This window comes from Hyla sarda, chromosome 4, assembly GCF_029499605.1.
Source record: "Hyla sarda isolate aHylSar1 chromosome 4, aHylSar1.hap1, whole genome shotgun sequence".
Lineage (NCBI taxonomy): Eukaryota > Metazoa > Chordata > Amphibia > Anura > Hylidae > Hyla > Hyla sarda.
Window position 1 is genome coordinate 53,798,112 of NC_079192.1, and position 17,813 is coordinate 53,815,924.

Here is a 17,813-nt window from a genome sequence, read left to right on the forward strand (position 1 = left end):
TAAATTCTTTCACACTGTATTACCTAATGAATGGAGCATTTGGTAACTGTCCATAGTAACTTCTTTGTAAAGATGCTTTTCCAGATCTCCCAGATATGCCCATTCTTCTTTGGAAAAATGTACCACAACATCACTGAATGTTATAGAACCCTAAGGAAAAAACATAAACAGATAATCTAAAAGGCAGAATTTTTATTTTTTTATTTTTTTTAAAGGGGTACTCCGCCCCTGGCATCTTATCCCCTATCCAAAGGATAGGGGATAAGATGTTAGATCGCCGCGGTCCCGCTGCTGGGGACCCCGGGGATCGCTGCTGCGGCACCCCGCTATCATTACTGCGCAGAGCGAGTTTGCTCTGTGCGTAATGACGGGAGATACAGGGGCCGGAGCAGCGTGACGTCATGACTCCGCGCCTCATGACATCACGGCCCGTCCCCTTAAAGGAGTACTCTAGTCCAGAGTATTCCTGCTCCGTCCTGCCCGGGCTGCAAAATAAATGAAAATGAACCATCACTCACCTCCCTGGGTTCCCGCGGAGCACCACTACAGCTGATCGGTCCTCCGGTCCATCCTCTTCATACTTCCGGGTGTAACGGAGCGTCACATGGCGCTCAGCCTATCCCCGGCCGCCGCGAAGTTCTGCCTCGGCCGGCGATAGGCTGAGCGCCATGTGACGCTTCGTTACACCCGGAAGTATGAAGAGGATGGACCGGAGGACCGATCAGCTGTAGTGGCGCTCCGCGGGAACCCAGGGAGGTGAGTGATGGTTCATTTTCATTTATTTTGCAGCCCGGGCAGGACGGAGCAGGAATACTCTGCACTAGAGTACTCCTTTAATGCAAGTCTATGGCAGGGGGCGTGACGACAGCCACGCCCCCTCCCATAGACTTGTATTGACGGGGGCGGGCCGTGACGTCACGAGGGGCGGAGCCGTGACTTAACGATGCTCCGGCCCCTGTATCGCCCGTCATTACGTGTAGAGCGATCTTGCTCTGCGCATTAATGATAGCGGGGTGCTGCAGCAGCGATCCCCGGGGTCCCCAGCAGCGGGACCCCGGCGATCTGACATCTTATCCCCTATCCTTTGGATAGGGGATAAGATGTCTAGGGGCGGAGTACCCCTTTTATAATGCCTCTAACTCAGTGTTTTTCAAAACAGTGTGCCTCCAGCTGTTGCAAAACTACAACTCCCAGCCTGCTCGGACAGCCGAAGGCTGTCCGAGCAGGCTGGGAGTTGTAGTTTTGCAACAGCTGGAGGCACACTGTTTGGAAAACACTGCTCTAATCTAATTTATAATCTATAAAAACTTCTTACACTTCTTCCAAAATTCCTTGTACAAAATTTGTCCAATCCTATGGACCCTTGCCAACATTCCCTATTCTTGGCATATCTCGACTATTATTGAGGGCCACAGGACAGGGCAGCTCTTTCCCTGAAGAAGCAAGACTGAGGCAATGTTCACACAGCAGAATTTACTAGCTGAATCTGCTAAAAAAAATTCTGCTATGAAATTCTACAAAATTTATTGCACATTGAATATAATGGGGATTCCGCTGTCCTATTCACCCAGCGGATTATCTACAGCAGAAATTCTGCTTTCCAGATTTGGCAGACCCATTGAACATGTCTTTAAATTTTGCAAAATTCCGGGCAGAATCCTATTGAACTCAATTGAGCTTTGAATTTCTGAAGAATTCTGTGATTTGAGCAAAAAAATTCTGCCAAAATTCTGCTAAACTGCAAAAATTCCGCAGCAGCCTTTGCAGAAAAGAATTTGAGCCAAATCACAGCATTTGGCCCGTGCGAACATAGCTCGACTCTGCATTATTTGGTCTTGTTAAAGGGTTACTCCGGTGAAAAACGTATTTATTTATTTTTTTAAATCAACTGGTGCCAGAAAGTTAAACAGATTTGTAAATTACTTTTATTAAAAAATCTTAATCCTTCCTGTACTTATTAGCTGCTGAATACTACAGAGGAAATTCTTTTCCGTTTGAAACACAGAGCTCTCTGCTGACATCATGAGCACAGTGCTCTCTGCTGACATCTCTGTCCATTTTTAGGAACTGTCCAGGGTAAAAGGAAATCCCCATAGCAAACATATGCTGTTCTGGACAGTTCATAAAATGGACAGAGATGTCAGCAGAGAGCACTGTGCTCGTGATGTCAGCAGAGAGCTCTGTGTTTCAAAAAGAAGAGAATTTCCGCTGTAGTATTCAGCAGCTAATAAGTACAGGAAGGATTAGGATTTTTTAATAGAAGTAATTTACAAATCTGTTTAACTTTCTGGCACCAGTTGATTTAAAAAAAAAAATAGGTTTTCACCGGAGTACCCCTTTAACAAAGACAACATGCAATACCCCACTTCTCCTCTAGAGGCCGATGTCACTTGAGCTCAACCCACTGAAAATAAGTGATCGCCAGGGGTTTTAGCAGCCAAACCAATAGCAATCGGCTTAGAGAGAAGGGGATCTTCCAAACAGTACAAATTCCCCTTTAAAAAGTCTCAAATTAGACAGTAATAGAAAAGCATAGAAAATGATCATTAGGTTACAATAGAGTATTACTATATTGAAAAGGCTCTAAAAAACAGCACAAGTAAAATAGCCATTGCTTACACAATTCTGTGCCGGATCTTGCTCACTTTTTGGTTGAATGTCCATGGATTCAGCAGAAGTTTGATGCAGTCTTGAAGATGGTAATAGATCCCTCTGACTGTGTTGGGTGGGTGACCTGCCAGAACAAACAATTTTATAGGAAAATTGAATAACATCTATAGGACTTGGTGCCTTTCGAATATCACCAGGCTTAGATTCTAAACTCCCTTTGTCCCAATAACAGTTCTGTTGAGTTGAGGTGTCCATAACATGGTTCCTCCCGAAATATATACATTAAAGGGGTTATCCAGGAAAAAAACTTTTTTTTTATATATCAACTGGATCCAGAAAGTTAAACAGATTTGTAAATTACTTCTATTAAAAAAATCTTAATCCTTTCAGTACTTATGAGCTGCTGAAGTTGAGTTTTTCTTTGTGCTCTCTGATGCACGCCTCCGCAGCAATCCGAGATGTCTGATGAAGGTCCTACATGGGACTGAAACGTCATATGTATTAAGAGTTGACCATATAGTAGATATAGTGAGTACGGCACTGCCGCGTACCTTTTATAGCGGGGAGTAGTAGTGTATGTAGGGTCAACACCTGGACACTGATGGCTGAAACTCGTATCCGTGCTCAATCCTCCGGAGACCAAGAGAAGCAATCCAAAAATGGAAGAGGACTTGAGGAGGCTCTGGTAATACAGTGTCACAAAGTTTTATTCCTTCAGGTCAACGATACAACTGTGGCCGGCGGGCCGTTTCTTGCTCATATGCGCTTAATCATTGGCCATGATTAAGCGCATGTGAGCGAGAAACGGCCCATCGGCCACAGTTGTATCATTGACCTGAAGGAATAAAACTCTGTGAAACTGCATTACCATTACCAGTCTTCTTCCATTTTTGTATTATGAGATGAGCTATGATTGGATAAGGCTGCACACACACCCCTCTTCTCAGCATTTCCTGATTTTGGACTTCTGCCAGGCCAGCAGGAGTCCAAAGTCTGTGCAAAAGATGGGTGGGGGGGAGGGAATGTGCTCTGGACAGGAAGAGAGACACCTAGTGGCAGCTTTTAAAAACACAAATAAAACATAGAAAACATTTTTATTTTTATTTATTTTTTAAACAAAGTAATTAGAAAGATTTTTTATTTACCATAAGGAGCACAATAGCAAACATTTGCTTTAATGAGAGAGCCCATTTAAAGTAATAGGGAAGCGAACATACATAGTGGACTTTGGAACAGTAGAAAGGTGATCAGGAGCTACAGTTTCTTTAGTACATTTTACAGATGGTGTCAGAAACCACCTTTAGAGAATGCAATTCAAGCTACCAGGGCTGATGTAGAATACGCGGTTGTGAGTGAAGCCATCAGCATATGCATTTCTCTAAAACAAGTTACTGGATTGGTCCAAATGAACTGCCAAGAGTCTTAAAGGAGTACTCTGCCCCTAGACTTCTTATTCCGTATCCAAAGGATCCCAGGGTTCCAGTGGCGACCCCCGGCGATCTTTGGCACGGCGCTCCAGTCATCCAGATCATGGAGCGAACTCTTCTCCATGCTGGATGACAGGTGGCTACAGCTTTCACGCCCCCTCCATTCATGTCTATGGGAGGATGCGTGACGGCTGTGCACTAGCCAGATAGATATGAAAGGAGGAGGTGTGGTGTGATGTCACGAACACGGAAGCTCCAAGCTTCCGCTGTCAGAACGCCACGGCACCAGTACGAAGATCGCGTGGGGTCCCAGCGACCGGACCCCACCCACGATCAGACATCTTATCCCCTATCTTTTGGATAGGGGATAAGATGTCTAGGGGTGGAGTACCCCTTTAAAGGTATTGTCCAAGCTTAGAAGAACATGTTTGTCAACAGGTTGTATGTGGTATCGTAGCTCAGCCCCATTCACTTCAATGGAGTCGAGCTGCAATGTAAATTAAAACAGAAAAATTACAGCAGCAAACTGCTAGCCCTAAAGTATATGTAGAATACAAAACATTTAAAAAATAGAGTTTCTTAGCACACCATTTGGCCAAATAGTGTGTACCATCCCCCCCTCGATAAGTTGACCTCATTTGAGGCAGACCCTACAAATATAGATAAGCCTCTCTTGGGCTGTAAATGGAGTAGATTGTAAAACCACACACAACCTGAGGAGCATGTGACAGCGTAGGTGCAGTGAAGGAGGCAAAGTGATGTGAAGGTCACATGATTCTGCTTAGGCCACCATGTTACAGATGGAAGGACGAGGAAGCAGAGCGGCAACATTTTACAGCAAACAATGGCCTGAGTGAGTAAGTGGCGGGGATACTACTACCTACATTAGGCTGCTACCACCTACAGTGAGGGCTATTACCATCTAAACAGGATGAACCCTATGGGGGTTGTTATTATCCATAGGGAAGGGCTACTACTACCTACAGGGGGCTGCAAAATGGCGGGGGAAGTGATAAGCCACTGCTGGGACTGGAGCTTCAGAAGACTGGGAAAGCTGGGTGACAGGCTGTACACAGTGCAGGGTTCACACTACTTCCTGAGCTTTATGTACTGCCTGTCACACAGCTTTCCCAGTCTCCTGATGAGATTATCTGACTGGAGACATGAAGTAAAGTAACAGATGTCACACTAGTATTCTGCCCTTTAGGAGTCTTAGAGCAGGGCTCCCAATAGAACCCAGCTTTATAAGACTCCTGAATGGCAGAATACTTCCTAAATATCCGTCCTGAGAGGGTATGAGAAAGCATTGCTCATACTGCAGCGATTTTCACATAGTAGGTAGCATTACAAACAGGGTGACCATGGTGTCAGATTAAAAGTATCCGTAATTGCTGTCAGTGAGTACTAGAATAAAGTATTGGTACTCGTACTCAGTCCTAAAAAAATGTTATTGGGACATCCCTAGTTCTGTAGATAAAAGAGATCTGCAGTTTTTATTCTACCATAGAGTGCAAGTGCAATGTTTCCTCTGGATAATAACTATCGTATACAGCATGGAAACTCAACATATGTACGTATGATCCACCATCATCGGGATATGAGGACAGGAGATAAGGACAGGATAAGAGGTCGGGGTATGAGGACAGGAGATAAGGACAAGATAAGAGGTCGGGGTATGAGGACAGGAGATAAGGACAAGATAAGAGGTCGGGGTATGAGGAAAGGAGATAAGGACAGGATAAGAGGTCGGGGTATGAGGACAGGAGATAAGGACAAGATAAGAGGTCGGGGTATGAGGACAGGAGATAAGGACAAGATAAGAGGTCGGGGTATGAGGAAAGGAGATAAGGACAGGATAAGAGGTCGGGGTATGAGGACAGGAGATAAGGACAAGATAAGAGGTCGGGGTATGAGGACAGGAGATAAGGACAAGATAAGAGGTCGGGGTATGAGGACAGGAGATAAGGACAAGATAAGAGGTCGGGGTATGAGGACAGGAGATAAGGACAAGATAAGAGGTCGGGGTATGAGGACAGGAGATAAGGACAAGATAAGAGGTCGGGTACGAGGACCAGAGATAAGGACAAGATAAGAGGTCGGGGTATGAGGACAGGAGATAAGGACAAGATAAGAGGTCGGGGTATGAGGACAGGAGATAAGGACAAGATAAGAGGTCAGGTACGAGGACCAGAAATAAGGACAAGATAAGAGGTCGGGGTATGAGGACAGGAGATAAGGACAAGATAAGAGGTCGGGGTATGAGGACGGGAGATAAGGACAAGATAAGAGGTCGGGGTATGAGGACGGGGTACGAGGACAGGAGAGGAGGACGAGATATAGGGACAGGATATGAGGAAAGTATGAGAACGGGATATGAAGTCGAGATATGAGGACAGGGTATGAGGTCGGGATATGAGGACAGGGATATGAAGTCGAGATATGAGAACGGGATATGAGGACAGGGTATGAGTTCCGGATATGAGGACAGGGTATGAGGTCAGGATATGAGGACAGGGTATGAGGTCGGGATATGAGGACAGGGTATGAGGTCGGGATATGAGGACAGGGTATGAGGTTGGGGTATGAGGAAACTATATGAGGTATTTAAAAGGTTTTTCATAGGTAGATCCCAGACGTTTGGGTTACACAAGTACATACACATAACAATGAGAATTTAGCACATAAGTAACATCCATCTTGGTGCGGTCCCCCGTATATAATAAGGGTCTTTCTGTGCAGACCACCCTCTGAGAGCTGCATTCAGAGAGGATTTCATCTATAGAGTATTGTAAACAAGACAGTCCTTTATGGCCGCTCTGCCATGTGGAGCATTATCCCAGTGATTACTTCTAGGAGCCCATCAATCTGTAGAGTTACCAGGATATTAGAGCAGCAGAGCGCGCAGAGCCAGCACAACACAACGGCGCAGACATTTATATGTAGGAAATGCATATATACATACATGTATTCCTTCCTGCAGACGATTCCCAGGACTAGAGGAAGTGATCTGCTGGCTTCCTGAAGCAAAGCCTAATGGGAATTGTAGTTCTGGAAGACAGGAGGTGAAACAGCAATATACAGCAGTGCCAGCAGGGTTATTAGTAAAGATTCAACTCTTTGCAACCGGATCTTATAGAAATATTGTATCATTGTATCAATGCAGGTCTTTATATTTTTCTGCAGTTTGTATTGTCAGTGGAGATTCGGATTGGACTTTGTCTCCTTTTTCACTATTTTTGTCACAATAGGGGAGATTCAATAAAACCTGAGATGAGCAACCAATCCGATCGCTTCTTTCATTTCTGAAAAGGTCTTTGAAAAATAAAGGAAGCCATCTGATTGGTTGCTATGGGCAACTGGTAACCTTTTCCTCTGCACAGGTATCTCCCCCCCAATATGTTAGGAAACTTTTTTTTAAGTCAATGGGAAATGAATGACATCCAGCAGCAGTTTTTAGCATCCATTAACCCCTTCATGACCCATCAATTTTTTTTTTTTTCGTTTTAAGGTAAAAAATATAAATAAATAAAAAAAAATGAAAACTTGAAAGAAAAAAAAAAGTTTATTCAATGCCATGTTCTGACCCCTATAACTTGTTTTTATTTTTCCACTTAGGGAGCTGTGTTAGGGTTTATTTTTTGCACCATGAGTTGTAGTTTTTAATGGTACCACTTGTGTATATATGTCTTTTAATTAAAGGGGTACTCCGGTTAAACAGATTTGTAAATTACTTCTTTCAAAAAAATCGTAATCCTTCCAGTACTTATTAGCTGCTGAACACTACAAAGGAAATTCTTTTCTTTTTGGAACACAGAGTTCTCTGCTGACATCATGACCACAGTGCTCTCTGCTGACATCTCTGTCCATTTTAAGAACTTTTTATGTCCAGAGTAGGAGAAAATCCCCATAGAAAACATATGCTGCTCTGGACATTTCCTGAAATGGACAGAGATGTCAGCAGAGAGCACTGTGCTCGTGATGTCAGCAGAGAACTCTGTGTTCCAAAAAGAAAAGAATTTCCTACAGCAGCTAATAAGTACTGGAAGGATTAAGATTTTTTAATAGAAGTAATTTACTAATCTGTTTAACTTTCTGGCACCAGTCGATTTAAAAAAAAAAAAAAAAAAAAAAAAAAAGGTTTCCACCGGAGTACCCCTTTAACCCCTTAAGGACTCAGGGTTTTTCCGTTTTTGCACTTTCGTTTTTTCCTCCTTACCTTTTAAAAATCATAACCCTTTCAATTTTCCACCTAAAAATCCATATTATGGCTAATTTTTTGCGTCGCCAATTCTACTTTGCAGTGACATTAGTCATTTTACCCAAAAATTCACGGCGAAACGGAAAGAAAAATCATTGTGCGACAAAATCGAAAAAAAAACGCCATTTTGTAACTTTTGGGGGCTTCCGTTTCTACGCAGTGCATATTTCGGTAAAAATTACACCTTATCATTATTCTGTAGGTCCATACGGTTAAAATGATCCCCTACTTATATAGGTTTGATTTTGTCGCACTTCTGGAAAAAATCATAACTACATGCAGGAAAATTTATACGCTTAAAAATGTCATCTTCTGGCCCCTATAACTTTTTTATTTTTCCACGTACAGGGCGGTATGAGGACTCATTTTTTGCGCCGTGATCTGAAGTTTTTATCGGTATGATTTTTGTTTTGATCGGACTTTTTGATCACTTTTTATTCATTTTTTTAATGGTATAAAAAGTGACCAAAATACGCTTTTTTGGACTTTGGAATTTGTTTGCGCGTACGCCATTGACTGTACGGCTTAATTAATGATATATTTTTATAGTTCGGACATTTACGCACGCGGCGATACCACATATGTTTATTTATTTATTTTTTTACACTGTTTTATTTTTTTTATGGGAAAAGGGGGGTGATTCAAACTTTTATTAGGGAAGGGGTTAAATGACCTTTATTAACACTTTTTTTTTTACATTTTTTTTGCAGCGTTATAGGTCCCATAGGGACCTATAACACTGCACACACTGATCTCCTATGCTGATCACTGGTGTGTATTAACACGCCTGTGATCAGCATTATCGGCGCTTGACTACTCCTGCCTGGATCTCAGGCACGGAGCAGTCATTCGTCGATCGGACACCGAGGAGGCAGGTAAGGGCCCTCCCGGTGTCCGATCAGCTGTTCGGGACGCCGTGATTTCACCGCGGCGGTCCCGAACAGCCCGACTGAGCAGCCGGGATACTTTCAGTTTCACTTTAGAAGCGGCGGTCAGCTTTGACCGCCGCTTCTAAAGGGTTAATACCGCACATCGCCGCAATCGGCAATGTGTGGTATTAGCCGCGGGTCCCGGCCGTTGATGAGCGGCGCGATCCCGCTTCATATCGTGGGAGCCGGCGCAGGACGCAAATATACGTCCTGCGTCGTTAAGGGGTTAAGATTGACATGACCAAAAATCTGCGAATTTTGTCATTTGGAATTTTTTTGCGTTTACGCCTTTTTACCGTGCAGCATCAGGAACATCATAATTTAATAGTGGAACAAAGGAAGGGAAGATCCAGCTCCTGGGTGTGCAGAAAATCCAGTAAAACTTAACTTTTAATCATCCATGATAAACAAGGAAATATTACCACATAGTGGCAAGTGACATGTCACTCATAAAAAGGGGGTGAAACATCGACGCGTTTCGAGCTATCGCTCTTAGTCATGGCGTCACGCCATGACTAAGACCGATAGCTCTAAACACGTTGTGCTACGGGGAGTGGCGGCTCCCTGCATCCCTGCTCCGGGACTATTACCAGATGCCTACATGAATTTTATGGTGAGCTGATCAAACTCTCTATAATTTAATAGTGTTTTATTTGTTTACAGTGTTTCATTTGGACAATAGAAAAAGCGGGCTTCCATATTTTGTTTAGCTTTTTTTTCAGTAACAGTGGGATAAAAAAGGTAATTATATATATATATTTAGTAGGCTTAGTGTTACATTGTTGCATTGTGTGTACATGTCCCTACAGCCTTCTTTTTTTAAGTTTTTCATTCAAACTGTGAAATACATTAAAGGGGTACTCCGGTGGCCAATGTGTTTTTTCAGTTTCCACTTACCCTTGCAGGTGAGTTTTCTTGTTATCTCTGGTCTGGTGCTTGCTCTTTGTTTGTCTTTCTTTTCCTTTCTTTGCGTCATGTGTCCATGTAGTGTAGCATCTATTTCCATTTTGCTTTCATTTTAGAAACTACAGCTCCCAGCATGCCTTGTAGCCTGTCTCGCTCAGCCCTGTTTGGGGACGACTTTTTTACCCCCCTTTGGCACGCCCTTTCCCCGCCCCGCTCATTAGTATACTTTGCCACTTTTTTTGTTTTCTATCTGGTCTGGATGTGTGCTTATCATTGGTTGGATACTGTCAGCCCAATCATCTGTTACCATTCTTGGCTGTGACCTATCAGATTTGTCTCTCTGTGTTTACACAAGATGACAGCGGGTGGATGGATGTCTCCTCCCGCTGTCAGGCAGCCCTGGGCCCGCAACTCACAGTGTACTGAATACCCTGTATCAGCGATGCGGCTAACATGTAACCCTTTCCTCGCCATGGGGACAGTGCGTCTGCGGGGGGGGGGGGGGGGAATCAGGGGAATCATGATTCCCCCGCGGGCGCACGGCCCCTATGGCGGGGGACACTGTGAAAGGGTTACATGTCAGAAGCTCTGCAGTGGCCGCGGCTCACTGACTTTCAGTGCTTGCAGGGGGAGGGGACAGCTTCTGTTCTCCGATTCCCGAATGGGGATCAGGGAACAGAAGCCCTGCACCCACGGCTGATAAATCCTTCATTCCCAATGTGGGGGAATGTGCAGCTCTGCGGCTCACAACTAATCATATGTGACCCGCGGGAACTAATCATATGTGACCCGCGGGAACTAATCATATGTGACCCGCGGGAACTAATCATATGTGACCCGCGGGAACTAATCATATGTGACCCGCGGGAACTAATCATATGTGACCCGCGGGAACTAATCATACGTGACCCGCGGGTCACATATGATTAGTTCCCGCGGGTCACATATAATTAGTTCCCCGATATGACAGCGCACTGTAGCTAACACTTCATTAATTCCTTGATGTGGGGACTGCGGGGTGAGAAGCTGACTGTGCGCCCCCTGGGGGAATCATGATAGCGCTGCAGCTCACATGTTAATAATCTCCCCGCCATGCGGATCGTGCGCCCGCGGGGGGAATCATGATAGCAGATTACTCTCATTCTCTCCCCCCCCCCCCCCCCCCCCAGGCGCACGGTCCTCATGGCGGGGAAGGGGTTAAATGTCAGCCAACCAATTACGGAACAACACCAATTTAATGAATATTCATTACGGGGGGGGGGGGGGGGTGTAAAATGGGCAAAACCATTTCAAGAAAAAAAAACAGCAATGCCTGCAGCACCGACGTATTGTCCAAAACAGCGAACATACATGGCCGCGAGTGTGGACGCCAATCAAAAGCAAGGGTGATGCCCGTCAATGTGTCAATACATACCACATGAGAGACGACATGTACCAAAAAAATCGTGAATCCTTAAATGTGCTTATTCTTTCACTAATCTTCTAACTCAATAAATACTGATGTTCTCCTTGCGTAATGCTGTACTTATGCCTCAATCCATTGGGCCTCTAAGTAATAACTATAACATTATGATTTTAAAGCACAGACCAATTTTCAATCTTTGGTGTATCCTCGGATGCAAAGCCATTGTAGGGCTTGTGCACTGTACACCTTAATGGGGTTTCCAGCAAAAAAAATAAAAACAACCTGTGTATAGTATCAAAAAGTATTATAAAACAACTTACTGATATAATGTTATTGGCCATAGTGCAGAGATCTTTCATATCAGCAGTGACCTCTCCCTTGTAAACTGTGTCATCATGTCACAGGCTCTGAAAGCTGTGTTATGTCCCTCCTGTCAGCATGGTACAAGACCAGTAATGTGAAGGGGGCAGCTGGTATTACTGCTCATTAGATTTATGACTCTTTAGATATGGCAGCAATGAGCCCTTTCTGATGGAAACTACTGTGTCTAAGAACAGCTGTAAGACTCACCGCAGATGGCAGGTACCCAGGGAGTAGTAGATCCATAGTTCCACGGTAGTCTGGAGCGGGTGATGTCGTGGATCCGCTGGACCTGTGTGGCAGATGACGCGGGCCGTGCCAGGGAGCGGAGTCTAAGGTGCCGCTGGTTTTCGCAAAGCGCGTCGGACTTGCTGCGGCAGGCGACACCCAGGTCGCTACCCCTGGCACGAATCGACCACACAGGCGGCTGAGGTGATGCGTGGCACCGAAGGAATAGGCAGGACGTAGTCAGGCTGGCTAGAGGTCAGGGCAGGCGGCACAGGAGCGTAGTCAGTAGGGTAGCAGAAGGTCAATAGGCTGGCGTCTAGAAACACGGTCGGGTCACGGAATACAAAGGTCTGGTACACAGCAAGGAAACACTAGGACTGCTTTCTCTAAGGCGCAAGGCAAACAAAGATCCGGCAAGGGCACTAGGGAGGTGCTAAAACTTATAATAATGGTGCAGGTGTTAATACTAATTATGGGCGCACTGTCGTGCGTGATAGGAGGCGGGGGCACGAGCTTTGGAGCTGAGAGACAGAGGCCGGGGACGGAGGTTAGTGACGGGTTGGGACTTGCATGCGGGCGCGTCCCGCCATGCGAATCCCAGCCCCGCCGGGAGCCAACATACGGGGAGAGATGCGCTCACGGCTGGTATGTCCAGCCGGAGCGCTGTTTATTACAACAGCTTCCTGCTGCTTTATCTAATTAGTCATAAATATATCAAGCAGTAATACTAGCTCCCCGTTCACATCGCTGGTCTGATTCTATGTTGACAGGACAGGAGGGGGGATTAACAGAGCTTTCAGGCTTGTGACGTAACGATACAGAGGAAAGAGTACAGCTGATATGAAGGATCTCTGCACTATGGCTCATACCATCGTATTAAAAAGGGATATTTTTTTTCTACTCACCGTAAAAGGTCTTTCTCGTAGCCTTTATTTGGGGACACCTATACTGCTGGATATATGCTCTAGCCCCTAGGAGGTGCTGACACTAGGAAAAAAAAGTTGGCTCCTCCCTGGCAGGAAATACCCGCCCACTGGAAGTGAGGTAATCAGTTTTGTCACAAAGCAGTAGGAGAAGCCAACAAAGAAATATGTCCGAAGGACCCTAGAAAAGAATCCAGGATAAAAAAAAAAAAAACAATAACCGGAAAGGAATATCCGTATAAAACATGAAGAAATGGGTGGGTGCGGTGTCCCCCAATGAAGGCTACGAGAAAGAGATTTTATGGTGAGTACAAAAAAATCTCCTTTTCTTGGTCGCTCTTCATTGGGAGACACCTATACTGATGGGAGGTACCAAAACAGTCCCTTAGGGTGGGAAGAACAACCACTAGCGAAAGGGAATGAGTCCCGAGACTGAACCCACTCGTCCGTAAGGCCTGTGGTCCATGATGATAGACTCGGACGCCAAATGGAGGGACTGTGCTTCGCAGAGACTCTAAACCAACATCACGCAGACAAGAAAAAAGTCGACTAGGAAGCTAGATGGGCCATCCTGAAAGGAAGAAGGAAAACCACTCCAAGGAACACAGAGAGCCCAATCCAGATTCAAACAATTCAAGAGAACATGGCAGAAAAATGCTAGGGAGAGCAGTGGGTGCTTTTTGACGTATGTTTTGGGTCATTGTCCTGCTAGAAGACCCAAGACCTTGGACGCAAACCCAGCTTTCTGACACTTGGCTGTACAGTGCGACCCAAAATCCATTGGTAATCCTCAGATTTCATGATGCCTTGTACACATTCAAAGCACCCAGTGCCAGAGGCAGCAAAACAACCCCAAAACATAATTGAACCTCCACCATATATCACTGTAGGCACTGTGTTCTTTTCTTTGTAGGCCTCATTCCGTTTTAGGTAAACAGTAGATTTATGTGCTTTACCAAAAAGCTCTATATTGGTCTCAGCTGTCCACAAGACGTTTTTCCAGAAGGATTTTGGCTTACTCAAGTTAATTTTGGCAAAATGTAGTCTTGCTTTTTATGTCTATGTGTCAGCAGTGGGGTCCTCCTGGGTCTCCTGCCATAGCTTTCATTTCATTTAAATGTCGACGGATAGTTCGCGCTGACAATGAAGCTTGAATATCTTTGGAACTTGTTTGGGGCTGATTATCCACCATCCGGACTATCCTGCGTTGACATCTTTCATAAATTTTTCTCTTCCGTCCACGCACAGGGAGATTAGCTACAGTGCCATGGGTTGCAAACTTCCTGATAATGTTGCGCACTGTGGACAAAGGCAAATCTAGATCTCTGGAGATGGGCTTGTAACCTTGAGATTGTTGATATTTTTCCCAAATTTTGGTTCTCAAGGCCTCAGACTGCTTTCTGTTGTCCATGCTTAGTGTGGCACACACAGACAAACAATGGAAAGACTAAGTGAACTTCTCTCATTTTTATCTGCTTTCAGGTGTGCTTTTTATATTGCACACACCTGTTACTTACCCCAGGTGAGTTTAAAGGAGCATCACATGCTTGAAACAATCTTATTTTTCCACAATTTTGAAAGGGTGCCAATCATTTTGTCCAGCCCACTTTTGGAGTTTGGTGACATTATGTCCAATTTTCTTTTTTTCCTCCTTTTTGGTTTAGTTCCAATACACACAAAGGGAATAAACATGTGTATAGCAAAACACGTGTTACTGCAATCTTTTTCTGAGAGAAATACTTCATTTTCTGGAAAAATTTCAGGTATGCCAACATTTACGGCCATGACTGTATGCGGGCAGTCCCTTTAACGGTGGCGAGATGAAACAGCGCACTATAGAAGCGCCTGCTAAGCTGCCGCACGGCCCTGAGCCGGGGGACAAAAGCAGGCCGGCTGGAGGAGCGCCCAGCCGGGCTGCTGCTACAGGAGCAGCTAACGGAGCAGCTCCACCAACAGAGTGCCGCCAAACCCCCGCAGTGGGGGAGGAGCGGTGCTGGGAGAAGCACCAAGGTAAAAGGAAGGACCCTTGCAGCGCGCGCTCGTCGAGGGGGGCGGTAATGGGGGGCATACTCACCTCAGATGCCACATACCCCTTGATGGCTTCAGCCAGCATTAGGCCACGCTGCATCATACCAGGCTAAGATAGCAGGGTGAGCAGGGGCCCAGGGTACAACCTCCAAGCGCTGGCCGTTGGCGATAAGGGGTTGACGGCTCATACTCTTATGTTCCGTACCCCTTTGTCACATATGGGTGAACAGGTAGCGCCATGCTCCTGAACCCCCACCTGAAAAAGAGAAAAAAAAAAAGGGGATAAGAACCGAACTAAACAGCCCTTACTAGAAAAAAAAGCCCTAAAAAAAAAAAAAAGACCAGGTCTGGGGAGCTCCCAGACCTGTGTCTTGCCTCCTACTGACACTAGCTAAAACTGATTACCTCACTTCCAGTGGGTGGGTATATCCTGCCAGGGAGGAGCCAACTTTTTCTCTTAGTGTCAGCACCTCCTAGTGGCAAGAGCATATACCCATCAGTATAGGTGTCCCCCAATGAAGAGCGACCGAGAAAGTTGCTTTATTATACTTATTGACATCATAGACAAGCAGATATTTTCGCTGGACAACCCCTTTAAACTATTTTACAACCATTGGTGTTGGTGCAGCGTATATTTTTGGGTCTTTACTTTGGGTCTATATTTCCTATTTTCTGACCTTAGTTCATAATCTTCAGTTGTAAAAGTTGTGCCCCCATAATGCTGTGATACCTATAAAAGCATAGCAGTGTGAGTGCCATACAGGGTATACATGCTACCAATTGACCACCATGGTCTACTGTCCTATATCTAAGCTATGCTATAGCTGATGTTTTGCACAATTAGATTTAACAGCGATGGAAGGCGACATCCAGGGCAGCGGTGACGGTACGGCGGGGACACGTGAGTATAACCTCCAATACCAGTGGCTGTCCGGGCATGCTGGGTGTTGTAGTTTTGCAACATCTGGAGGTCCGCAGGTTATAGACCACTGTCCTATACTTTACATTGCACGGATCCCTCAACATACGATGGTTTCAACAAACGATGGTCCATTTGGAACGGATTACCATCGTATGTTGAGGGACCACTGTATGTGTATATATATATATATATATATATATATATATAATTGTATGGAACAGCTCACACGGTGGGGTCGGCAATGACAGTATTCCCACAGGCAGTAGGTTTCAAATGTCCAAGAGGATGTTTATTTAAATGAATTTTAGGCACATAACATCAGTGCAACAAAATAACAAAACCTAAGCCTGCCTGGCTCTACCTAAGCATCAGGATACCTCCCTATCCTACTGTGGGCCTAATGTCTGGCCCGAAGCAAACTCACAAAATGTCCATAGAGGAAGGTTCAGACCTGGTAGGTTTGAGCTGCAGCTCTGGCTGTGGCTGCTTCTCCTCTGTCTCTCCAGTATTCAGCAGCCAGCCAACCTCACCTGAGGACACCTTGAAATAGGGAAACCCTATTTCTTCAGACCAGATGTCTGGGGATTTATAGTAAACATACAGTACACGCTGGACAATGCATCCGCATTTCCTTGCAATTTTCCAGGTCTATGTTCCACTTTAAAACTGAAATTTTATAAAGGAGAGAAACCATCTGGTCATTCTTACATTTCTCTCTTTATTTTGTTTCATCCGGGCCAGAGGAGCATGGTGTCACCAACACAAATTCTCTACCCAGCAGATAATATTTCAGGGACTCCAGTGCCCACGTGATGGCAAGACACTCTCTTTCCACCATGGCATAATTTTTGTCTGCGGGGGGTCAGTTTCCTACTCAGATACATTACTGGGTGTTCTTCCCCATTTACCACTTGTGACAGGAGTGCTCCCAAACCTGTATCAGACGAATCCCTCTGGAACAGAAACTGTTTTCTGAAATCTGGGGAAACAAGCACTGGCTGTTCACACAGGGCAGACTTTCGGCTCTGAAAAGCCTTTTCTGCCTCTGGGGTCGACTTCACCATTACTGACTTACCACCTTTTGTTAAGTGTGTCAATGGTGTAGCAATTGAGGCAAAGTTGGGCACAGACAGACGGTAGTACCCGGTTATGCCAAGGAAGGCCTTCACCTGTTTCTTTGTTAATGGCCTGCGCCAGTTCTGTATCGCCTCAATCTTATTGATCTGGGGTTTAACCAGCCCTCTACCAATAATATAACCAAGGTATTTTGCTTCCTCTAGACCCACTGCACATTTCTCAGGGTTTATGGTTAAGTCTGCATCACTGATGGCTTCTAACACTGATGGCGTCTGTAGAGAAAAAATTACCACATCGTCCAGTCTGGACGATCCAGGTAAGCAGCGGCATAATCACGATGTGGTCTCAAGATTAGATCCATCAGTCTTGATGTAACCCAAATGGCATCACAACATGCTGAAACAGGCCTTCTGGAGTGGAAAATGCTCTTCTAGATAACGGTATCTGCCAATAACCCTTTGTAAGGTCAAGCATTGTGATGTACCTTGCTTTCCCAAGCCTCTCAATAAGTTTATCTATCCGGGCATGGGGTATGCATCGAATGTTGAGATCTCATTTAATTTTCTGAAATCATTACAGAACCTCCACGTCCCATTGGGCTTTGGGATTAGCACAATGGGACTTGACCATTCACTAGTAGACTCCTCAATGACACCTAATTCCAGCATGCGCTTGACCTCAGAGGACACTGCCTCCCTACATGGAATCCTGTACGGCTTTAGGTTTATTTTACTGTAAGG

The 17,813-nt window shown here is 45.1% G+C and overlaps 1 protein-coding gene across 4 annotated transcripts in view; it reads right to left on the bottom strand.

Annotated features, from left to right (window-relative positions):
- The window catches only part of LOC130367933 (oocyte zinc finger protein XlCOF6-like), a 107,553-nt gene that overhangs the window by 15,730 nt on the left and 74,010 nt on the right, over nt 1-17,813 (bottom strand). For 3 of the 4 annotated variants that reach the window (XM_056570957.1, XM_056570955.1, XM_056570956.1), the window contains 2 exons: nt 2,646-2,734; nt 24-150 (listed from right to left, as the gene is read on the bottom strand). In XM_056570957.1, the coding sequence (XP_056426932.1) occupies nt 24-150; nt 2,646-2,734 (216 nt within the window). Of the gene's footprint in view, nt 1-11; nt 151-2,619; nt 2,735-17,813 lie in introns of those variants that run through there. The other variant, XM_056570958.1, reaches the window with a different exon arrangement.